This window comes from Rhipicephalus sanguineus, chromosome 1, assembly GCF_013339695.2.
Source record: "Rhipicephalus sanguineus isolate Rsan-2018 chromosome 1, BIME_Rsan_1.4, whole genome shotgun sequence".
NCBI lineage: Eukaryota > Metazoa > Arthropoda > Arachnida > Ixodida > Ixodidae > Rhipicephalus > Rhipicephalus sanguineus.
Genome location: NC_051176.1, coordinates 67,608,024 through 67,628,629, shown reverse-complemented (window position 1 = coordinate 67,628,629; position 20,606 = coordinate 67,608,024). Strand labels below are relative to the sequence as shown.

Below are 20,606 nucleotides of genomic sequence, written 5' to 3'. Positions count from 1 at the left end.
ACTAGTGGCAGTCCTCAACAAATTCTGACATGGAGCGTTTTATTTGTGTAATTGCTTCTGTCAGCGCAGCATTAATGTAGAGAAAAAATAGTTTGTACATTGGCTATTAATAGTGTAACGGCAGGCGTTTACACACACACACACAGTATTTAAATTCTTTGAGCAAGTATTATTTATTTACCTAATAATGTAAGCCATGAAGGCTCATACAGAACTGCGCATACAAACAGTACTTGCGAAGCGTCTATACAAATACGACGCATGAAAACAACAAAAACACAGGGAAGCGTCGCGCTGCCCGAGTGATGGATCCGCTGCTCGACGTTCACGAACGGTTGCTGCCTCTCGAGCACGACGTTCAGGATCCACAGCCCGTCGTTGCCGTTTCGCAACTGCTTCTCGTTCCCCGAGTGAAGGATCCGCAGCCCGTCGTTGCCGTCTCGCAGCAGCTTCTCGTGCACGAAGTTCCGGGTCCGCAGCTCGCTTCAAACGCTTGCGTTCAGCGTCGTATGCTCGTCTCTTCGCAGCCTTGTCTTCTGCGTTGCTTGCTGTTGTTGACGCCGACGACGTTGAGGGTGGGGTAACGTTGCCTTCAACGAGTGGTGGGGCGCTGACTGAAGGTACTGATGCTTCCATCGCATCTACTCGAGTCAAGCAAAGCGTCAAGTCAAGCGAAAGCCAAGTAAAGACGCCCTTGACTAAATTCCGAACGCGCGCTCCGCCCCTTATATACACACCGCCCGCGTTCGATCGAGAGGAGGGAGGGAGGGAGGGAGGGAGAGGAGAGGAGAGGCCTGCTGCCGGCACGAGACGAGTAGAGCATGCGCAGTGGGGGTGTGGACGGCGGCCGACGCCGCAGGTGCGACTAAGAAAGGCTCCGCATTTAAAAAAAGACGTCCGTCTTCGTGGTATAGTGGTTACGGCGCTCGGCTGCTGACCCGAAAGTCGCGGGTTCGATTCCGGCCGTGGCGGTCGCATTTCGGTGGAGGCGAAATGGTAGAGGCCCGTGTGCTGCTCGATGTCAGTGCAGGTTAAAGAACACCAGATCGTAAAACTATGCGGAGCCCTCCACTACGGCGCGCCTCATAATCATACCGCGCTTTTGGGACGTAGAACCCCAGATATTATTGTTAATAAAAAGACATATAAACGATGCAGTGTATCTGCCGCACAAAATGCAAAACAGTATTGAAACACTCAATAACGTGGGCATGCAATTGGGCATGCGAAAAAGAAAGCTGCACCTATAGGAAAAACTGCAGATACAAAAAGAAAAAAACGCACAGACACTGCGCGTGTGCAAAGTTTTTTTGGCATAGTACACAACAACCTATTCACGTTCTCATAAGGACTCAAGATGGAACTCGAGTGCCGATACTATTGCGGCCACAGATTGTGAGCAAGAAAAGGCAGCAATAATAATGATAAAGAAGCAGTCATTTCATCTTAACAGGATATATGTGCACCATAGCGTACCTCGAACCTTTATCCTGTGTACAATATGTGCGATGCCATTTATAATAAACGAGTAAACTGTTTGTACAGTTAGCAAAATAAGCCACCTTAGTCGCGCTTAGGCAGCTTCGCAACACTAAAAATGTGTGCGTTGAGATACATATACTGCTGCTGCTGCTGTTGACATGTATGTAAATACTTTAAACTATTCTTTGTGTATGTGGAATGCAGAGTTTACGAGTAAGTTAAGTAAGGCTTTAGACTTAACTCTGTCGTTTCCGGTGTAAGGAAGAGGATTCGCTTTCAACATAACAGAGTCTATACGTCTACCTCTAGCGCATAACACATGCACAGGCCGTCAGCTTACATGAATTACATGCTCCCTTAATAAGCATTTAGGCAACAACAGCACTAAAAGCTGTGCAAGCTTTAAAAAAGGAAAAATTTACAGCATATTCAGGTGGTGAATGATGATGAGTGGGGCGAAGCTCCGGAGAGAATCATCGGTAAACAGTAAATGTTCTGTGTAACGCCCCATCAATCATCATATGAAGAGTGAGAAACACTGTGTGTATATTACAAACATCAAACTTTTATTTTTCCTAATTAGATGATGCTTGGCTTGCGGTGTCCCTTCATTATCACGGCTTTATGGTCCGTGGAATGAAGGGACAGCGGTTCTTGCACGGGTTGCAACTAGAAATTAGAACATACCAGGTCTATACACGTCCCTCGGATGGTCGTTGGTTTCATATGATCAAAGGACGTGCACGTGAGAGCATATTTGGCTGCCATATGTTGTATGAACCAATCATTGTTCTTTTCAGTAATATCGACATTCAGGTCACGAACTAACACAAATGGTCTATTCTTGTACTTGTCATAATTACACAATGCCGTGTAACACGGCATTGTGTAATTGTGTGTAATTGTGTGGTAGTGCACGGCGCGACAAGCCGCAGCCGTGCAGCTTGTCGAGCAGCTTCGGCTTCGCGGGCTCGAACGGCGGAATCTGCTTCGCGGCGTCGACGTGCAGCTTCGGCCTCGCGGGCTCTCACCTCAGGATTCTGTCTGCGAGCGCGCGCTGCCGCCGCCTTCCGTGCCCTCCGTTCCGCAGCCTTGTCTTCCATCTGGCGACTCCGAGCTAAAGGGAAAGGCTGCCAAGAGCGAGCCTCATGGCGCGTTACATCTGAAATGTTGTCTTCGGGTGTCGTTAAAAACACGAGACGTAGCAAAGAAGAAAGAACGCCACACAGGCGAACACGCAACGAGAGTGTCACTCGTCAACGTCGTCTTCTTCTTCTACTGCATACCAGAACGCGCACAGTAAAGAAGAAAGAATGCCACACAGGCGAACACGCAGGAGAGTCTCACTCGTCAACGCCGTCTTCTTCTTCTACTGCATACCAGAACGCGCGCTTCTCACGAAATAGAGGTGGCTACTACAAACAAACCTACAAACCGAGGATGGACAGACCCACGGAGCTTTCCCCGAAAAAAAGAAAAAGCTCGTTAGCGTGCATTTATTTCCGGGCGTATCCGTGCACCGCTAGCGCGCCGTGTAGCGCGTTTCGCATGCTGCCTAGCTGCGGCGGGAGGCGCAATGGCGGCCGTCGTAGCAGCTGGACAACGCGGTTGTCCTCACCCTCAGCGGAGCGCGCGGCACCAAGGCACCCTAGGCCGGGGCATGGAGGATACATAGAACTTGCTGGAGTGGAAGCCGCCTATGCGCCCCTATTGGAGAGAGTGAAGCCGCGCCGAGCGCGCGCCGGCCATCTTGCCAGTGGCAGAAAGGAGCCAAGCGCTGCCGCACGCATGCTTCTTCGCGCTGCCGAGGAAGTTGCTCGCGTTTGTAAAGCAATGAAATCAAGCAGTTCTGCTTGCAAACATTTATTTCCTACTTGTAAGCAGCCAAGTGACACCTATAGAAGTGAATTCACCTGCACAGGCATTAGGTAGAGGCGCTTAATTAAATCAGACGCATGGTGAAAAACATGATGACCAGTGACCTATGGAAGATAATCGCCCTTGACAGAGGTGGTGTCAGCATATTATTGATCCATTCTTGGTTTCGTTCCTTCATGTGGCGTACACTCATTTTTACGTATTCTTCAGCGATTTGCTTGCACAAATTGTAAACGTTCAAGCGGGTCGAAGTCAAGCATGTGCTGCTCCAGTTAATGGAACCACTTTTTCTCGGCAGAAGCTACCAGGACTTCCAAGATGAGGTGTTTTGCCCTTCGTCACCATTATGACCGCATTACATTCATTTAGCCTGTAGCTACCAATCCTTATTCCTCTACTTCATCACGCATGCCAGTGACGTCTTGCGACGGTGAAATAATTCCACCTCTGCTCTTCCGCTTAATTAAAGGTGCAACTCACTTGAGTGCAGGGCTGTGATGCACTGCTCACACGTAGTTGTACGAACTTTTCGAGCATTGAAGCCTGCTATGCATGACGCCACGAAACCGGCAAAAGCAGAGAGACTTTCTGGTCAGTATCGGCCTGCAGGGCTGATGATCTGCGCGTGTCAATGAGCGTGCTTTTTGCATCTGCTATGGCAGCAGTAGTGGCTGCATTCAAGATGGATACAATGTCTTGGGAGCAGTTTCCGGAACTATAATTTCCGTCTGAACCGACAGGTGCTTGTATACAGCCATAGATTGTGCAGCTGTTGCATTGTTATGTCCGCCTCATCCACGTATTAACCCAACGAGGTTTTCGGCATGGTACTGACTGAGTTTGTGCGTCAGCAAGTACTTCAGCAGATCCTGGCCGACAACCTCATCAAGTATTCTTTTGGTGCTTGCCATATGTATATCCAAAACACAACAAATCCAGTTTTTTTTCCAGTTCTTCTGTCACTGCACTTCCTGCCGGGTCTCCCAGCCCATTTACGTATTCTCGAGTCTCAAAAAAAACGGCTTCTAGCAAGCAGTCAAAGCAATCGGGCGTGAAGTGCACGGAGCATATAGGTGATCTTCGTCTTTCGCATTCCTCGATGAATGGCCCTCTCCCACAGGCTCCGCACTGTGGGATCTTTAGGACACCTGTCAAAAATATCACGGCTATTATTTGTTGCACGCTCATACCTGCTCATACCGCGTCAATTAGCACCCCTCAGTAACGCGCGCGGAATGGCCATATCGAAGACGTTTTCGCGTACTTACGGGCAGAATGTGAGGCCACAACCTTTCTTCGGCCTGTTTGCACATCCATAAGCGACACAAGAGGCAACCATCGTAAAACCGTTGGTGTTTACATGGCCAGAGCGTCAAATAACGCACGCAAGCAGCAGCGCGCGACGGCGTGGAGCGCGCTTTCTGCCTCTGGCAAGATGGCGATGTCCGGCTTCACTCGACGAGCGCCCCCTCCACTCCAGCAAATTATATGTATCCTCCTTGGGCCGGGGTAGAGTCACTGTATATGCTACCTTTAGGTAGCAGAGTTGCGCATAGGTCCGGCTAGCAACCACAGCTATGCGGTGAAGTCGCCCTTCGTTTTTGCAGGCGACATGCCTACCGTGTCGCGGATTAACCTGTCTGGCGTGTCGAAGACGGGCGATAAACATTGGCTGTCGATGGCTAGTGTTAATTCAGTTCGCTGCAGCGGCTAAGTCGAGAAATAAAAAAATTGGCCTAAGCGGCAGCTTCTCCGCAATGCATGGTTCCTAGCGGCGTTGGAAGACAGATGCGCAACTCTGCTACCTAAAGGTAGCATATACAGTGACTCTAGGCCGGGGGCCCGCGTGGCGCAAACTGGCGGCGAGATTTGTAAACGTGGCGCACGCGCGTAAAGGCGCAATGGCGGCGCTTGCCGCTTTTCGTGTGCTACTTTCCGCACAAACCCTTCGCAAGCGCTAGATAGGGCTTCTGTTTTTCTACGGTGCGATTCATGTAGCCACCACTCTGCCTGCGCCTCGTCGGTTAATCAGCAGGCAGAAAAAAAGGTGCAGTTTTTTTGCTGCTGTGGTTTCTCGCCAGTTTTGATGAGATGCGATTTCTGGCCACAGCGACCGAATTTCGACTGGGACCCCAGCTGTGAAATTCTGTTAAAGCGGCAACGAAGCCTGTCACTTGCGTAACCTAGTGTCACTGCTCACTGATAAGTTAGCCGTAAGCGTTCCACATGGTGCTCGCACCAGCCGGCCGCTTTTGATAACAGGCAAGAAAATTGATGCCCGATACAGCGAGCATAGCACGCTTGTCCTTCCAACCATAGAGATACAGCGTGTCGCTAGCGCGCGCCGAGCGCTTGGGCGGAGAAGCAACGGAACGCAGGGCACGGAGCGCCCTTGTGTGTCTACGTGTATGCTTCGCGCTTCCAAATCTCGCCAGCAGTTAGCGCTCCGCGCAAAATAACTTATAAAGCAACAAAACTGGTCAAAAAATTCCAACTAGAAAGTTGTTCAGCGGTTTTCGAAAGGTTCGATTAGAGAGTTTCTAGCTTTCTAGCTGTTAAGTAATTGTGTTTTTCTGCTTTGCTGCAGACGCCCAAGAAATGGAAATATATATATATATATATATATATATATATATATATATATATATATATATATATATATATATATATATATATATATATATATATATATATATATACCACCTGAAATACCCACTTGCGCATCGTAATTGCAGTGCTCCCTAACGTTCCGCCTGCAAACGGCAGCAGCATTCGGTCACGTTTACTTAAAGGGACACTAAAGAGCAAAACGATTTTTCTCGCATTAGTAAAGTAGTCTTCCACGATACCAAAAACACCACGCTTTCTGCTAGAAGACGCTTAATAAGCGAGAAAACGCGCAAAAAGAAAATACAGGTGGCGACGCCACCTTGGAATTGTCGCACCATTTGCCGTGACGTCACATATTTTTGACGGCGCCTGCTTGGGCCTACGTAGTTTCTAATCGGTTAAATCGAATTACATTGTCCTCTGACGGGGCCAGAGACTCGACATAACGAGTTTGTTGAAATTTCGTCGAGCCAGTGGCGCCAAAATACGTTAAATGCTCTTTGAAATATTTTACGTCACGAATTACAAAGTTCTGCGCGAAATTTAAAAACTGAAACTTTGAACTTGGGTTTTTTCCTCTAATAATAAACCTATGGTGGTGAAATAAACTACACAAGAGTTCTCCGAGCACACTTTATCAATCTAAACAAATTCATTGTTTCTCTTTAGTGTCCCTTTAAAAGGCGACACGACAATTACGATGCTGGCAGCTATGCGATGACGAACCCGTTGCTTCCGGCAGGACAAGCGATAACCGCTGCATCCGCTGGTCAGGCGTCTATCATGAACTGCCGCGAGGGAGGCATATCGTTTGCACGTACACGTGGAACGTTAGGGAGCGCTGCAATATGGTGCACAAGCGGGCGTGTTACGTGGTTTCTTTTTTGTATTTTTCGGGTATATGCAGTAAGCGCAAAAAACACATATCTAATCGATACAATGTTAGAAGGAGTCTAATCGGCCGTTTTTCCATCCGATCAAACAACTTCGTTATTGAAATTTTTTGGCCAGCTTCGTTTTTAGAAGTTATTCAATTAATCCTCTTTATTTAAACAATAATCAGAGCACAAAAAATTAGTGTCACTTACTCCATGCAATGGGAGGAACATGCAGTTGGTCGCATCGTCATAAAGTGCGTCGGCATATTTTTAAACTCTGACTAGAGTTAGCTGGGGCACCCTGTATATGTGCACAAGATATAACCGAGGAGCGCTAGCCAGTGCAGAGAATGGAAACAGCCCGATTTGATCAAGGACAACAAAGGAACGAAGCTCACGGGACAAGCGCTGACTGCCAACTGCATCTGGTCTTCGTTCCTATTCTTTCCTTGTTCAAATCGCGGTGTTTCATCCTCTGCTGTAATTATGAACCGACTAGCCCTTATCAAATTGTTACTAGTGTTAGCTAGCACCACTTATAGTCATAGCGGTGGATGCGTAGCATCCTTTGGCTGATGGCATCCCGTATCGTGCGCGAATTTTACGAGCAGACCGCTGACAATTATACTTCGCATATACCTGAAAATGTCCGCGTTGGTTACTGTAGCGCCCACAACGCCCAGCTTCCGCGAACATTTCGCTTGAACAAGAATTCAAATTTCCCCAAGCTTTTTCTCTAACGCTTTATTTCTTTTTCGCAAGTTGCGCCGATTTCTTGTGGTGGTGTTTGCACCCTGCGTCTCATTAGAGTTCACGTGATGCTCGCGTATGGACACCTATCGTTCGTGCAAGGAATTTTCATGCCTAGTAGGGGGCAGCCTCATTTGGCAGGCGGGTCCGGTGGAGCGAACGCATGCTTTCTGCCAGTGTCAGCTCACCATCAAACTATGGCGTAACCAAACGCATCAGCCTCCGTGCTCTCAGCGCAGACAAATGGTGACCTGATCAAAGTTATCTGTACTTTCTTTAAGCGCGTGTTCAACGGATTTGTTAGCTGAGATGTCTTATCTGCTGGCCGGCAGGTTTGCTTTCCTGATTAGAAAGACTACAGCGACATTCCTTCGTGCTTTCAGTTTCTTTAACAAGGCCCATAATATTTTGCAGATTTACGATCCTTGCCGCGTGATCCTTTGTTTGCGGCGCCATGTCTGAACATGGCTATAGGCTTCTAAAGCAACGTCGAGCGGCGCCACTGCTCTTATCGCAACTGGGGGCATCCACGGCCACAACACTGCCGCCTCCGCTTCCGCGCACGCGCAGAGCTATCAGATTGTATTCGTGGTGCGTCACAATGTAGCTATTGCTGACTAGCAGTGCTCTGGGCCGAATTAGGAGCGCATACGCGCACGTGCCCTTGCCGCCACCGCTGGCAGATACGGCGACAAACCGCCTTCGTGGGCAGCGTCTGCCCCCAGTAAAGCATAGCTCAGCCGCGCGACCGTCGCGCCCAAACTTGAGCTGGGGTTCCCTATAGGTGCGTAAACAAACGTGCTTCTCGAAAGTGTGTTGCGCGTACATGCAGGTGACCAACTACAGTCTGTTCTCCTTGCTGGAGTTTGTCGGCGTCAGCGGGCCCACGTGGGATGACCAGCCGCCCTTCCAATGGAGCACGACCACATTCGAGGACGGCCACGTCGGACAGCCCGATACATGGAAGTTCGATCCGGTACATCACCAGTGGACCCAGGCACGGCTCAGTTGGCGCAATTCCTAGAAGCTGCGCGGATTATCTGACTCCGTGTGTCACTACGAGTCGTCAGCCGCTCCTATATTAACTTCATTCTGTGCTTTTTTTTCTTAGATATAACCGCTCTAAGGCGTTTTGACGCAGGACTTATACGAAGCACACAGCAATACTGAGCGCGCTTCGTTTAAATCCGTTCGAGTCCACATTTAAAGTTCTAATAACCGACTGGTCCTTGTAGCTATAATGGAACTATTTTATTGGTCAGTTCATATCATCCATTTTTACCTCCAGTCACGTCGTTGAAGTGCATGATTAGTAAGAGGGGGGGGGGGGGGGGAGGCGTCCATTCCTCTGGCGACTAGTTGGAAGAATGGAAGGTAAGATTAAATAGTGCAGAGCATGGAACGCAGGTCGGGAAAGTAAGAAATGAATTCCGCGTGAAACCAAATGTGAGGACAACACAATGAGAGGTTGAATATCGCACATGAATTTGGTTTGCGGTGGCGAACAGCAGTGCTACAATGTGTTGGCTGGGCAGCCAAAATATATATTATCGAAGTTACGTTGGTATCTGGCCAGAATATATAGAATTTCATTGTACTTTTCGTACATAGTTACTGTGAGCCGTGTGTTCCCAATAAAGATTCAACGAATGGTATGCGCATTATTTGAAGACTGCTTCTCCATTCGTTCAATTGCCACACAAAGAGTGTTGTTCCATTTTATTTACGATTTCTGTTTAAGTTGCCCCATGACACGGCTGCAGCAGGCGTACAATGCCAGTTCAACGGAGGTCAATGTGTTCAATTGAGCGCATCAGTAAAGTTGCCGCGCAACATATTTGGCGTGAATGGGTTTATTAGGTACCTTCATCTTGGCAATTTCCTTGCCCAAGACCTTGCCTTGTATATTTAATTCGGCACACTTAATTGTGGGAATGATGTCTTGCACACGTGTATTATGTTTGTGCTGTATGCATTACCGAGCTGCCGCGAAGGCGCTTCACCTCTTGGCGGGCACAGAAAGAACGAAAGAAATAATACCGCACACATTGTCGGCATTTGCTCGCCAACAAAAGTTTAATATATTGCGAAGGAATTTTTCCTTGGGCAAGTTGGTGCTTAGGTTTGCTGTGCATACTAGTTTTTCGCGCGAAATTCTTATCCTGAACAGAGGACAGAGGAGAGGCAGACAGCGTAACATCAAGATATAAGCACGATAGAACGATTATAAGCAAAAAAGACAGAGAACTGAGTCATTCCATCCCAAGTGTCCTACACGCGTCACTCACACGCCTTGAATTTACCAAGAAAAAATTACCGTTAATTACTACTTTCCTAGCGGACAGTTCTCACTCTGCTCTTGCTATGTGACACGCTTCTAAAGTTCACTCAAGCGTGTCGAATGTGGTTCTAAGACTAAATGAATCGACAAATTACTTGAATGTGCACCTCGATGAATTTATTTGATGCCAGTACAAACGTTGGTCTTTTATATGTAGTTGTGTTTATTGGCAACTTCAGCCATGAAAATAGTTTTCCTCGTATTCTGATGAATTCGATCCTAAGACCATTTTCAACCTAAACAGCGTCACTCACCACTTATTACCTTTTTTTTCTGTTTGAATTACTAATCTTCAGTGAATTCAGCCTACGCAGAGTCTAGAATATATTACCCGCGTGTTAACTCTGTGCGTGAAGGTTTTAGTAGTTAAGAACATGCTTTTATGGATAGAATTTCTAGATACTAACAGATCGTACGAGGACGCAGACCAGGAATTGCAATAGGCTATTCTCAAATACGACACTCCAAACGACAATCTTGTGGAGCTCCTGAGAGGAATATATAGGTACAGTCGGGCAAAACTCGTTTGGAAGGCCGAAAACACCAAGAATTATTCCAAACTCACTGAAGACTCAAGCAATGATGCCTTCTTCCGGCGTTGTTGCTCAGGCTTTATATTAACGACATGAAACGGATTCTTGAAATTGTTCATTAGGTCTTCAATTATTGTACATTTGTAATCAGCAGAGCGCACAACAGAGGACCGCTTTAGTAATGCACGCGCGATATTTTTCTACCAGCTGACAACGCAAGAGAATTACTCGGACATTCGAATACGTCTGGTAACGAAGCCATGTACAGAGCCCTTTTTTTTTCTTTTTTATCAGCCCGAGCATCGAGTCACACCATTCGCTATCTTCCATACCACCCTGACCAGCGCCTGTATGAGTTGTTCAAAACAATGATAAAAACTGAAAAATATATAAAATGTATGGAATAGGCTAAGCCAAGTGTTGTGTATCGTAGAGTGGAGATTAACATATGTATTAACTTAAAATGCGCTAAAGGACCGCGAACACCTGGCGTGTTGACAGCATCCTCCTCGCCGCACGCTCTCTCCCGGTCCTCCCTCTCGTTGCGCCACCTGTGCGCCTGGTTACACAGCGTTCGCCTCACGTACATGTGGTACATCGCAAGGCAGGGCTCGCGTAGAATGCACTTGCTCTGGCGCTCGCCAGATGTCGCGCACCTCGTCTTTCCTCCTCCTCCTCTTCACTCACAGATGTAGAGGTAGCACTGCAACAGCAGAGCGACTGTATTACTCTCGCCAGGGTTCTTTAACTCCGTGTTGGAGAGATAGCCGCGGAGCTTACTCCTTTCCTTGAAGGCAGAGTAAAAGAGACTGCTAACTCTCTGCTACTCAGGTGGAGTTCCCAATCCATGCAACTCTCGCGCCGACATAGCGTGAACGGTGTCTGACACTCCGTCCTTGGCAGACGAAGTATAATGCAGCGCCAGCATCTCGCCGACGCCGCACACCGATATAACTGTCTCGTAACCATAAGCCTCTAAGCGTAGACGCCACAGATGTCAATTTAATGTGCCAAGTTAATAGGGTAACTTTCAGTGAGAAGAAAATTTTTTGTGATTGTCAGCGTTTGGTTTCTGAAATGCCAACAGTGGTAACTTCGGAGCATCGAAAACCGGCAACTTCTAACACGTGGCGAAAAATTAATTTACGACACAAAGAATTGTCACTGCTGGAATAAGGTGGATTCTAAAAGCATTAGTAAAATAAAAAAAAGACAAGCAAAGCCTTGAAAAAAAAAAATTGGCCGCGATCCCGCCCTGCGAAAATGAATGTCCAAAGCGAAGCTCTATCAAACATGTCACATGCTGATGGGAGGCTGGGAGCATGTTTTTATATCACTTCAGAGCATGGGTTCTCAAACAGGGTTCCGCGGAATCCAGGGGTTCAATGAAGGACATCTTAGGGTTCCGCGAGCGGCCATAACGAATACAACCCGCTCCCATTTACCCCCGTTAGCAACTAATTTATTTATTTAGACGAGCAAATTTGCATTGCATTTTGCATTTAATGAAGCCATCGCATGCCACATCCGCACATCTGGTGTCTGCGGGTTGCGGGACCCTCGTGGTAGCAGCAATATAGACTCGTCGTCTTGTGCGCGCCATGAAACATGCACGAATGGCGGATCCGTGGTGACATAACGCGCGGAGCGCTGGTAATTCATGCTCGTGAGTGTTCAAACCAGTTCAAAGGACATTAACGGGCACCTCGGCGCTTCATTCGTGGCTCATGGCGAGTCGGCGATCACGTCGCGCGGTTTTCATGCACGGTGATTTGCCGCATGCTCTATGTCGGCTTTGTAATCAAAACGCGCAACGAGCGCTTTCAAACGCGTAAGAGGCGTCCGCTTCGTGCCGGCTGTTGGCTACACGAGCATTTCGGCTCATCTTTACGACCGGTGTATCAGTCGAAGGCCAGTTTCGCTGTGCTACTGGCATGCCTCCTCTTTGGTTTTGCAAAAACATTAAACAGGCCGCTGTACTTCCGGCGCTTCGTTTGCGTCAACACAATGCTTACGCTGCGGGGGGCCTCAAGTAGGCAGTGTATGGTTGGCGGGCCCTTTATGCGACTCGCGGGGGGCAACCGCACTTCTATGTGGTATAGTTAGTTCTTCATCAAGGGCGATGGCATTAGATATTTGTGAAAAGAGAACAGGCCAACTCGGGCAGTTTGCGCGCTTCGAAAGGGGTTATCGCACCCCTCCTCTCCCCCCCCCCCTCCCGCCGCTTTCAATTGTCTTCACGCTCAAGGAAAAGTTAGGGGTTCCGCAGCCCTCTGGAAAAGCCGTTGAGGTTCTCCAAGGCCAGAACGTTTGAGAACCCCTGCTTTAGAGTAATGGTAGTGATAATCGCTTCGTGGTCGTTTTGATAGACCATGATTGGCTCCGCGACCATTTCCGCAAGAAGAATTTGTTCCTTTGGTCGAGCATCGTTCTCACGCTGTTTTTCTGGTGTCTTTAATTTCGGGGTCTACCCATGGCAGTCTTAGAACAAACTGAATGAGTTGCTAGACGGTTCTCCCTTTTATATATGAAAGCGGGAAACACACGCGGGTAGAAGGAAGGGCCGTTTAACGTCATTCGAAGCCCTCGTGTGAAATGAAAAGCAGCTGTAACCTAATATTTACCGGGAACGCATGGGATATTTTTTCATTGTTTACAGGCGCCTTATCATCCAGCATATGGTTCTGATGCTTGTTTTATGGTTTTCTTTATTGAAGTGAATACTGAGCTCTATGCTGTATGCGTGACTGCAAAGAAAGAAATGCTGTTTGCCTCCAATTGCGAAACGGCCCCAAACCACCCAGAGGCCGAAATTTAGTTGTGGCGTTGCAGTTGTTCACGATCGAGTCTACAGCGAATGCGTTCGTTGGCTTGTCTGTCCACTTCTCCAAATGCCCTTCATCAGCGTCCAAGGTGAAAACACAACGAGCACGCACATCTGTTAGCAGAGGAGCACGCGAGCGCGAGCGTCTCTTGGTTGTTTAGGGGCCTGGCGTTTTGTTTTCAGTCCACGGACACGGAACCGTTGCGGGGTAGAGGTGTACAGCCTTGCTGTAAAACAACTTCTGCCAGCAGGAATCGAACTTGCCACCTTCTCATTCCGAATCAAGTTCTCTACCACAGCGCCAGAGCGAAACACGCAGTCTCCCTTCAAAAATGACAAGTCAAGACAGAACACACCGTTCGGCTTCATCTTCACGGGTCGCATACTGAAGTCAAACGCGATCTTCCTTTCCAACCAAAACTTGCGTCTTCATAAGAGACAAACCACTGCTGCAGACCACGAATGACATGCGGATAATGCCAACAGCACGAACTTTCCTTTAGAATTCACAAATTAGAAAAACTGTAGAGGTTACTTAGGAGCAGGTGCGGCTCATCGGCTGTTACTGCCAAGTTTGAGAGCCGTTTCTCGCTCTTTCTAGTGGTTCACATACACAGTTTTATGTTGACTGTAATCTCGTACGATAACTGCGCGCGTACTTGATTGAATAACGTGTATTTCATTGCGCAAGCGACGAAATGCCACTACAGCAGTCGTGTCAGTGTGCTGATTTGCAGATCTATCGGTACCTACAATACATAACCGGTGGGCGTAAAGCAAATTGAATAGGCAAGAAAGTATGCCATCATGTTACTTCTGTAATGCGTAACAATTGACAAGTCTGTCAGCGAAGTGCCTGCGAGCGCGCCCGGCGGCTTTCGGTGGCTGCCTGTATTCCGGCTCCTTGTTCACGCTTGTCCTCTTCAAAGGACCAAGGCAAGACAGTGATATATTGCTGCAAGGAAAAATTGGGGGACGCTTAAGCTTCGCCTTTAAGAGTTCAACGCGATAGCGATATCCGGCCCCATCCTCATCGTGCTCTGTTTCGCTTGTCATTATATTCAGTTGCCCGGTCTCTCTCTTTCTCTCACGCACACTCTCTCTCTCTCTCTCTCGCTCTCGACATACCTATAGTAAAGGTAAAGGTTTCCACCCTCTTCAACAGCACTTTTATGACAACAGTTTACCCACTACGTGTGTGTAAGAGAATGCGCGCACTAATGTGTGTGCCCTCTGTAATGGATGGAATGCTTTAAACTAGCAGCAATTACGCGCGTGATACTTTTCCGAAGTTGCGATGCACCCACTACGTGTTCGTAAGGGAATGCGCGCAGTAATGTGTGTGCCTTTTGTAATGGGTGGCCGGCTTTAAACCACCAACTCGTTATGCAGTTCACATGGTCACGGTCACTCTTGAGACGCGACTACGCTAGCGGAGCAGAGCCCGGCGAACACGGCACCTTTAGACCACCCGCATCAAGGGTAACGTCAAGAAGTTCTTTTGTCTATGAATGGAACAGAAATGCACAAGTAGCATTTTATACCGTCTTCTGGTTCACTGCAGAGTTGCATGGATAGTTAGAGTACTAGTGCTTATATACTGAGGACTTACTACGCCATATCGAAGTAGAGCACTATGTCGGGCTACTTGGTTGACATTCATCGTAAAGGCTTTTTAACTACGCTACCAAACAGAGGCAAAAGAAGAGGGCAGAAGACTGGACGTGCGCAGAGTCACAGCTGAATGATTGATGTGTGAAAGAAGACCTTTACACGGTACCCCAGCTAACTCTAGCCAGAGTTCAAGAATATGCCGACGCACTTATGACGACGCGACCAAATGCATGTTGCTGACTGTTCCATAGAGTATGACACACCATTTTTTGTGTTGTGCTTAATTGCTTAGTTATATGAGACTGAATAATTAACTTCTAAAGCAACGAAGCAGAACAAAAAATTCCAATTGGAAAGTTGCAGATCTAGTTGCAAAACGCCCGATTTGACAGTTTCTAACTTTGTATCTATTAGATATCCGTGTTTTTCCGCTAACTGCAAATCTCCGCGAAATACAAAAGAGTACAAAAGCGGCCTTGTCATTGGTGACAAGGACGCTTGCGCACCATATTCAAGGGCACCTTAACGTTCCGCGTACAAACGATGCTTCCCTCACTGCGGTTCATGACAGCAATAAGCAGACGCAGAGGTTATCACTTGTGCAGCCGCTAGCAACAGGTCCTTCATCGCGCAGCCGCCAACATCGTCTCTGTCCTGTCGCCTTTTAACCGCATAACATGTGGCCGAATGCTGTGGTCGTTTGCAGGCGGAACGTAGGGAGCAATGTAATTACGGCACACAAGCGGGCATGGCACGTGGTATACTTTCGTATCTCGTGGGCATCTGCAGGAGGCGGGAAAACATCAATACTTAATAGATACAAAGTTAAAAATGTCTAATCGAGCGTTTTGCAACTAACTAAATCTACAACGTTCTTATTGGAATTTTTTGCCCATCTTCGTTTCCTTAGGAGCTAACTGATCAATGTCACCTTACTGAAGAATTAAGCAGAACACAAAAACAGTGTGTTGTACTCCATGCAACAGTCAGCAACATGCATTTGGTCGCGCCATCGTAAAGTGCGTCGGCATACTTTTAAACTCTAGCTAGAGATAGCTCGGACCCTCTGTATACGCCGAACAACTGGATGAGCCAAACTCATTGGTCATCTAAAACAACGTTACGCTGCCGTGACAAAGTAGCATACAAAAACCGAGCTCACAATCAATGAGTGTAACCAAAGGTTCGGTTATACAAACACGTGTAGTGTTAATCCTATTGGCCTCGAGGCCCACCACTGGAAACGCCGGCGCCACCGTCGGCGTGACGTGCTTGGCAGGATCACGTGGTCTCAGCGGCCGCGTCGGCTGCTTGTGGCGCACTGCCGCGTGCTTTGAAAACGAGTTTCAAGTCCCACATGCGCTGCTGTCTGTTCAAATTCGGAAGTTTTGTCTCATTTTCTACTCAATTGAAACCATTGTAATAGAGTGGCTGCCTCCGAAGGCGACGAACATGGGGCTCTACCGCTCGGTGCCGCAGTGCCGCGCTTACGCAAAGGAGCCCAGTGTCAGCCTGCACTGGTAACCGCGGGACAAGAAACAGCGTGAAGCATGGGTTCTAAAGCTAAGAACCGGCAAGTAGCCATCCGCTACGAGTCTTGTGTGCAACAAGCACTTCCGCGACGAAGACTTTTGTTACTGCTTCGGGCCTGCGATGTTCGGTGAGTAGCAGACAGCGCGCACTGAGACGATGGCTCGCGCGCGCTTCCCGCCGGCAAATGATGCTTATCTGCCACAGGATGGTAAAAGCGCTACCTTTTACCACGTGCGATGCCATCTCAGAACCCTCCAATGCGACCTCTTGATCGTCGGCCCCGTGCTCAGCGTCCACAAAATCGGCTGCAGATGCGCAAGTCATTGTTTAGATACGTTGAATTAAAAAACGCACAGGGTCCCTTATGCATTCGTTAAAGATGACTAGAAGGCGAAAGCCATCTTCTTCTTGTCAGTCGATGTACTGATCCTCCCGCGCCCCCCTCCAAAAGCGTTCTGCGCCTAACGCGGTTTTGCACGGTCTCCGTGACCGATCACGGAGGCAATACAAAGCGACCATGACGTGTGAATACTTCATCATGTGACGTCACATTATGTGACGTCATAATGGCGCTACATATTTTGGCAATCTGTGACGTCATGATGACGTCATATGGTGACACCATCACGTGACGATTATTTTTTGCATCACTCGTGTTGACGCCGCCGACGCGGGACGCCGACGGGCAACCTTCCTATTTGATGAGGCATGCATTGCTTCATAAGCTACATAAATTTTGCATTGCCTCCGTGATCAGCCCACCGGCCAACCCCATGTATTTTCTTGGAGCCTCATTTATTTATGTGGGAAAGATGCCACCCTGTTGGCGTTAGACACGACACTGCTGCCAAAATTGCTGGGGTGCATGCCAAATAATTACTATCCTGTTTTGCGGCTGTTGGTTGCTGCAATAACTTCCATTTTATTCACCGCTATTTCAAGTTCATGTGGGTCCTAGTTCACAGCCGACGTTTGCAGAACAAGTCCGCAAACGTTACTGTATTTTCTTTCTTTTCCTAGGCGTCGCATGCTACTACATGCTCGGTCTCGTAGACTGGTTCTTCTTCCACCAGCAATCTCGAAGTGGTGAAGCTTTGGTCTATGAATTTGTTGATGACAGAGAGCGGCAAGTTCACTGGAATGCAAACGGAACGATAATTAAGGAGCATTAAAAAAAGGCGTCGCATTTGCTCACGTTTTGTGTGAGCACCAAACGAAACGAATGCGCGGAATAAAGAAACATAAGCAGCGGTATTTGCCCGCTGAGAAGACCGACCAATACGCAGTGCGAGACAACTTGTCAAATGACATTGAAACGTACCCGAATTTAGACCAAAAAAGAAAAAAAAAAACACTGAATCGTCGGGACGGCAGATCACAAAGTTGCCATGCGCACCGAAGCCGCAGTTGTAAGGAAATTGTTTTTGAACTGCTCTGATAGCGTCCGCGCAACAGTAGTTGTTTGTTTGCTCACAAATTCTCATATTTTGCGGCCTAAAGTTCACAGCGCGGTGCCAAAATGCGCTCGTAGCAAAAGCGAAACCATCAGTACGAACATAACATGCAGAGGCACCGTCAGTCGTCGCGAACCCGTGCGATCGCTGACTTGGGGCTTCTTTCTGTTATGCTCCGTTTGGTTATACAGGCAGTCTACTCTAACGAGATATTTCACATAGTTTGCACTCAGCGAGTGACTACCTTTCATGCAAGAAGCCGGTTCAGGGGTCTGCAACGCGGTGACAGCGTGAAGCGGGTGCTCGGTTTTCTGCAAAGAGACAGCGACTTTAGACTATCTTGTGCTTTCAGTTCGTCGAAAATGATTATTTTGACATAAAAGAACACAGTTCATTTCGAAAGTACTTACAGAAATGCCCTGGAGGGCTTCCGCGAGGTGTTTTTGTAGAGCGCCGACAGCAAAACCTATGGGGAGCGCGCCGGCGGTATCCTGCCTAGCACGCAATCGAGGCGCGTCCGATAGAGGGCGACTCCGTAACTCCTCGAGGCCAATATGCCTCGAACAGCTCCCGAGTGCAACGGTCCCTATGGCGGTACGGAACCTTACTTTAATCCAAAAGGCAAATGTTCTTGTTTTTTTCTTTACACTGTTTACAATGCTTGGCCACGTGGGAAGCTCCACCTGAAGAGCAATTCTTAAAATGCTCTTTTAGCCGAATGTTGATACATTGTCCCGTCTGTCCGACCATGGTCCCTCAATACTTTTACTGGTCATGAAACTCCCGCGTAACTCAATGGGAGAGCTTCATATACCGCCCGCACTTTCCGTGCCGCGGCGCTGGCGTAGCTAAAGGGGGACGAGGAAGCCGGCTGGCCGCCATTAGCGAAGTGTGGGCGCGGAGTGGTGTTTGTGCTGGTTGCACCCCTTTTTTCTTTTCGCGGTCACCTCGTCGCGACAGCGATGCCCAACACCTGCTGTGCGCCGGGCTGTCGCTCGAGATACAAGGGCACCGTCGAAAAAGCTTCTACCGCGTGTAGCAACCTCCCCCTATCTCTATCCCTTTGCCCCTTTCCTTTCAAAAGGAGAAATAAAGTTTTTACTTACCTACCTACCTACCTACCTCCCTGTTCTCCTTACCAGCGTGCGGTAAAGAGGGCACAGTAAATGGAAACATTGTTTCACTGCCTCGAGATCGACCAACACTGGTTGAAGACGCCGTGCCTAGAATTGTGTGTGAAGTGCGGTGTTCGGAGTGTGTGCGTTTGCATTCTGAACAATGATAGAAACTAAAAAGTGATGCCGCGGGCCAATATGCAATATTTTGTTTTACTTTGATAGTGCTGTTTGCTGGTGCTGTCGCTGAATCGAGAAAATTTCTAGAAAGGTTCAAAAAGAGTAATGCAGTTTTATGTATAATTGATCATTTTAAGCTGAATAACTGGGTTGCAGGAAGCTGCGGGTTGATTTCGATTTGCGCTGTTGTTTACATAGAAGGAACGGGGTGGCTAACTGGAACGCCAACTTAGAACTCGTGGTCATTGCGACAGTATATCGGAATGCATAAAAAAAAGAGCCGCGTATATTAGAAATCGGCATGCGTAAAGTCATAACCTTTCGCTTGAAAATCGCACATAGTGCCTATATCTAGCCAAAGCAGCTCACAGCAGTTTCACCTCATTATTTTTTTATGTTCAATATTAAAAGCGCAAATTATGACACCAAAGAAAAAAAAAGAAAACAACACGGGCATCTCTCTTCGTTTTGTGGTATCTCAATCTGCGCTTCTGATTTTTAAAGCTATGTTTCACTAATGATATCCCTCAAGAGGTACTTAAAAGCTATTAATGCCAAGTTAGCCTGATATACAAGGCTTGTTTATTTGCACGCGAACTTCTATTTGCAGCTTCGTGATGCCCTATAGAATGAAGTGACAATTAGTCCGAAAATGAGCGTTACGTGCAGCCAGAGCATGGCTACTCCGCAACCTCTAGCGCAATATATGTTAACCTGTCCGTCATCTACAACCAGTCACAGTGTTTGGTTTAAGCCCGAAAGCGACTATGCAGGACTCGAGAAATGTAGGAACGTCGCGAACACACGCATCACTTGACAGACACCTCCAGTGAAAACATTGCCAGCAATCAATGATTTTGGCGATTTGACAACGCGCATCGTGTACCATATTGACACTACTAATCACTGAAATGATTTGTTAGGGATAACACGGAGAAGGAAAATATCTCAAGTAGTGTATTTGAAGGCAAACGCTTCCGCGAACACGCAACTGCCCTACCAAGCGCAGCAGATCAATGCCCTTCTGCTTACGGTGGCGCCTCTGGTGGCCACTTTTGTCCGTATATGAAACTTTCGCTGGAGTTTCATGACCAGTAAAAAGTATTGAGGGACCATGGTCCGACGTACACTTGTCCACAAGAAAAAAAGAACTTCATATACCAAGAGCTGCGCAGGCGCAGGGGACAAACCTTGACCTATTTTCAACAAGGCGAACAAAAGGACGGCTACTTGGTTTTTTGTAAATCGCATTTAATACCCTAGCACACAGACGCGAAATTTTCTGAGGACCTGAAAACACAATGTCCACTCCATAACGCTGCGCTACATTCATGGTTACGTTGTTTTAGACTACCAATGAGCTTGGTTCGTCCAGCAGTACTCTGTATATACATATATCATCTTTCATTCGTTA

The 20,606-nt window shown here is 47.7% G+C and overlaps 1 protein-coding gene across 1 annotated transcript in view; it reads left to right on the top strand.

Moving 5' to 3' along the window:
• Positions 1 to 8,861, top strand: part of LOC119395344 (putative phospholipase B-like 2) — a 157,662-nt gene extending 148,801 nt beyond the window's left edge. The window contains exon 10 of the mRNA XM_049417353.1: positions 8,431 to 8,861. Coding sequence (XP_049273310.1) covers positions 8,431 to 8,622 — 192 coding nt within the window. The 3' untranslated portion in view covers positions 8,623 to 8,861. The remainder of the gene's footprint in view (positions 1 to 8,430) is intronic.
• Positions 8,862 to 20,606: the final 11,745 nt, after the last annotated feature.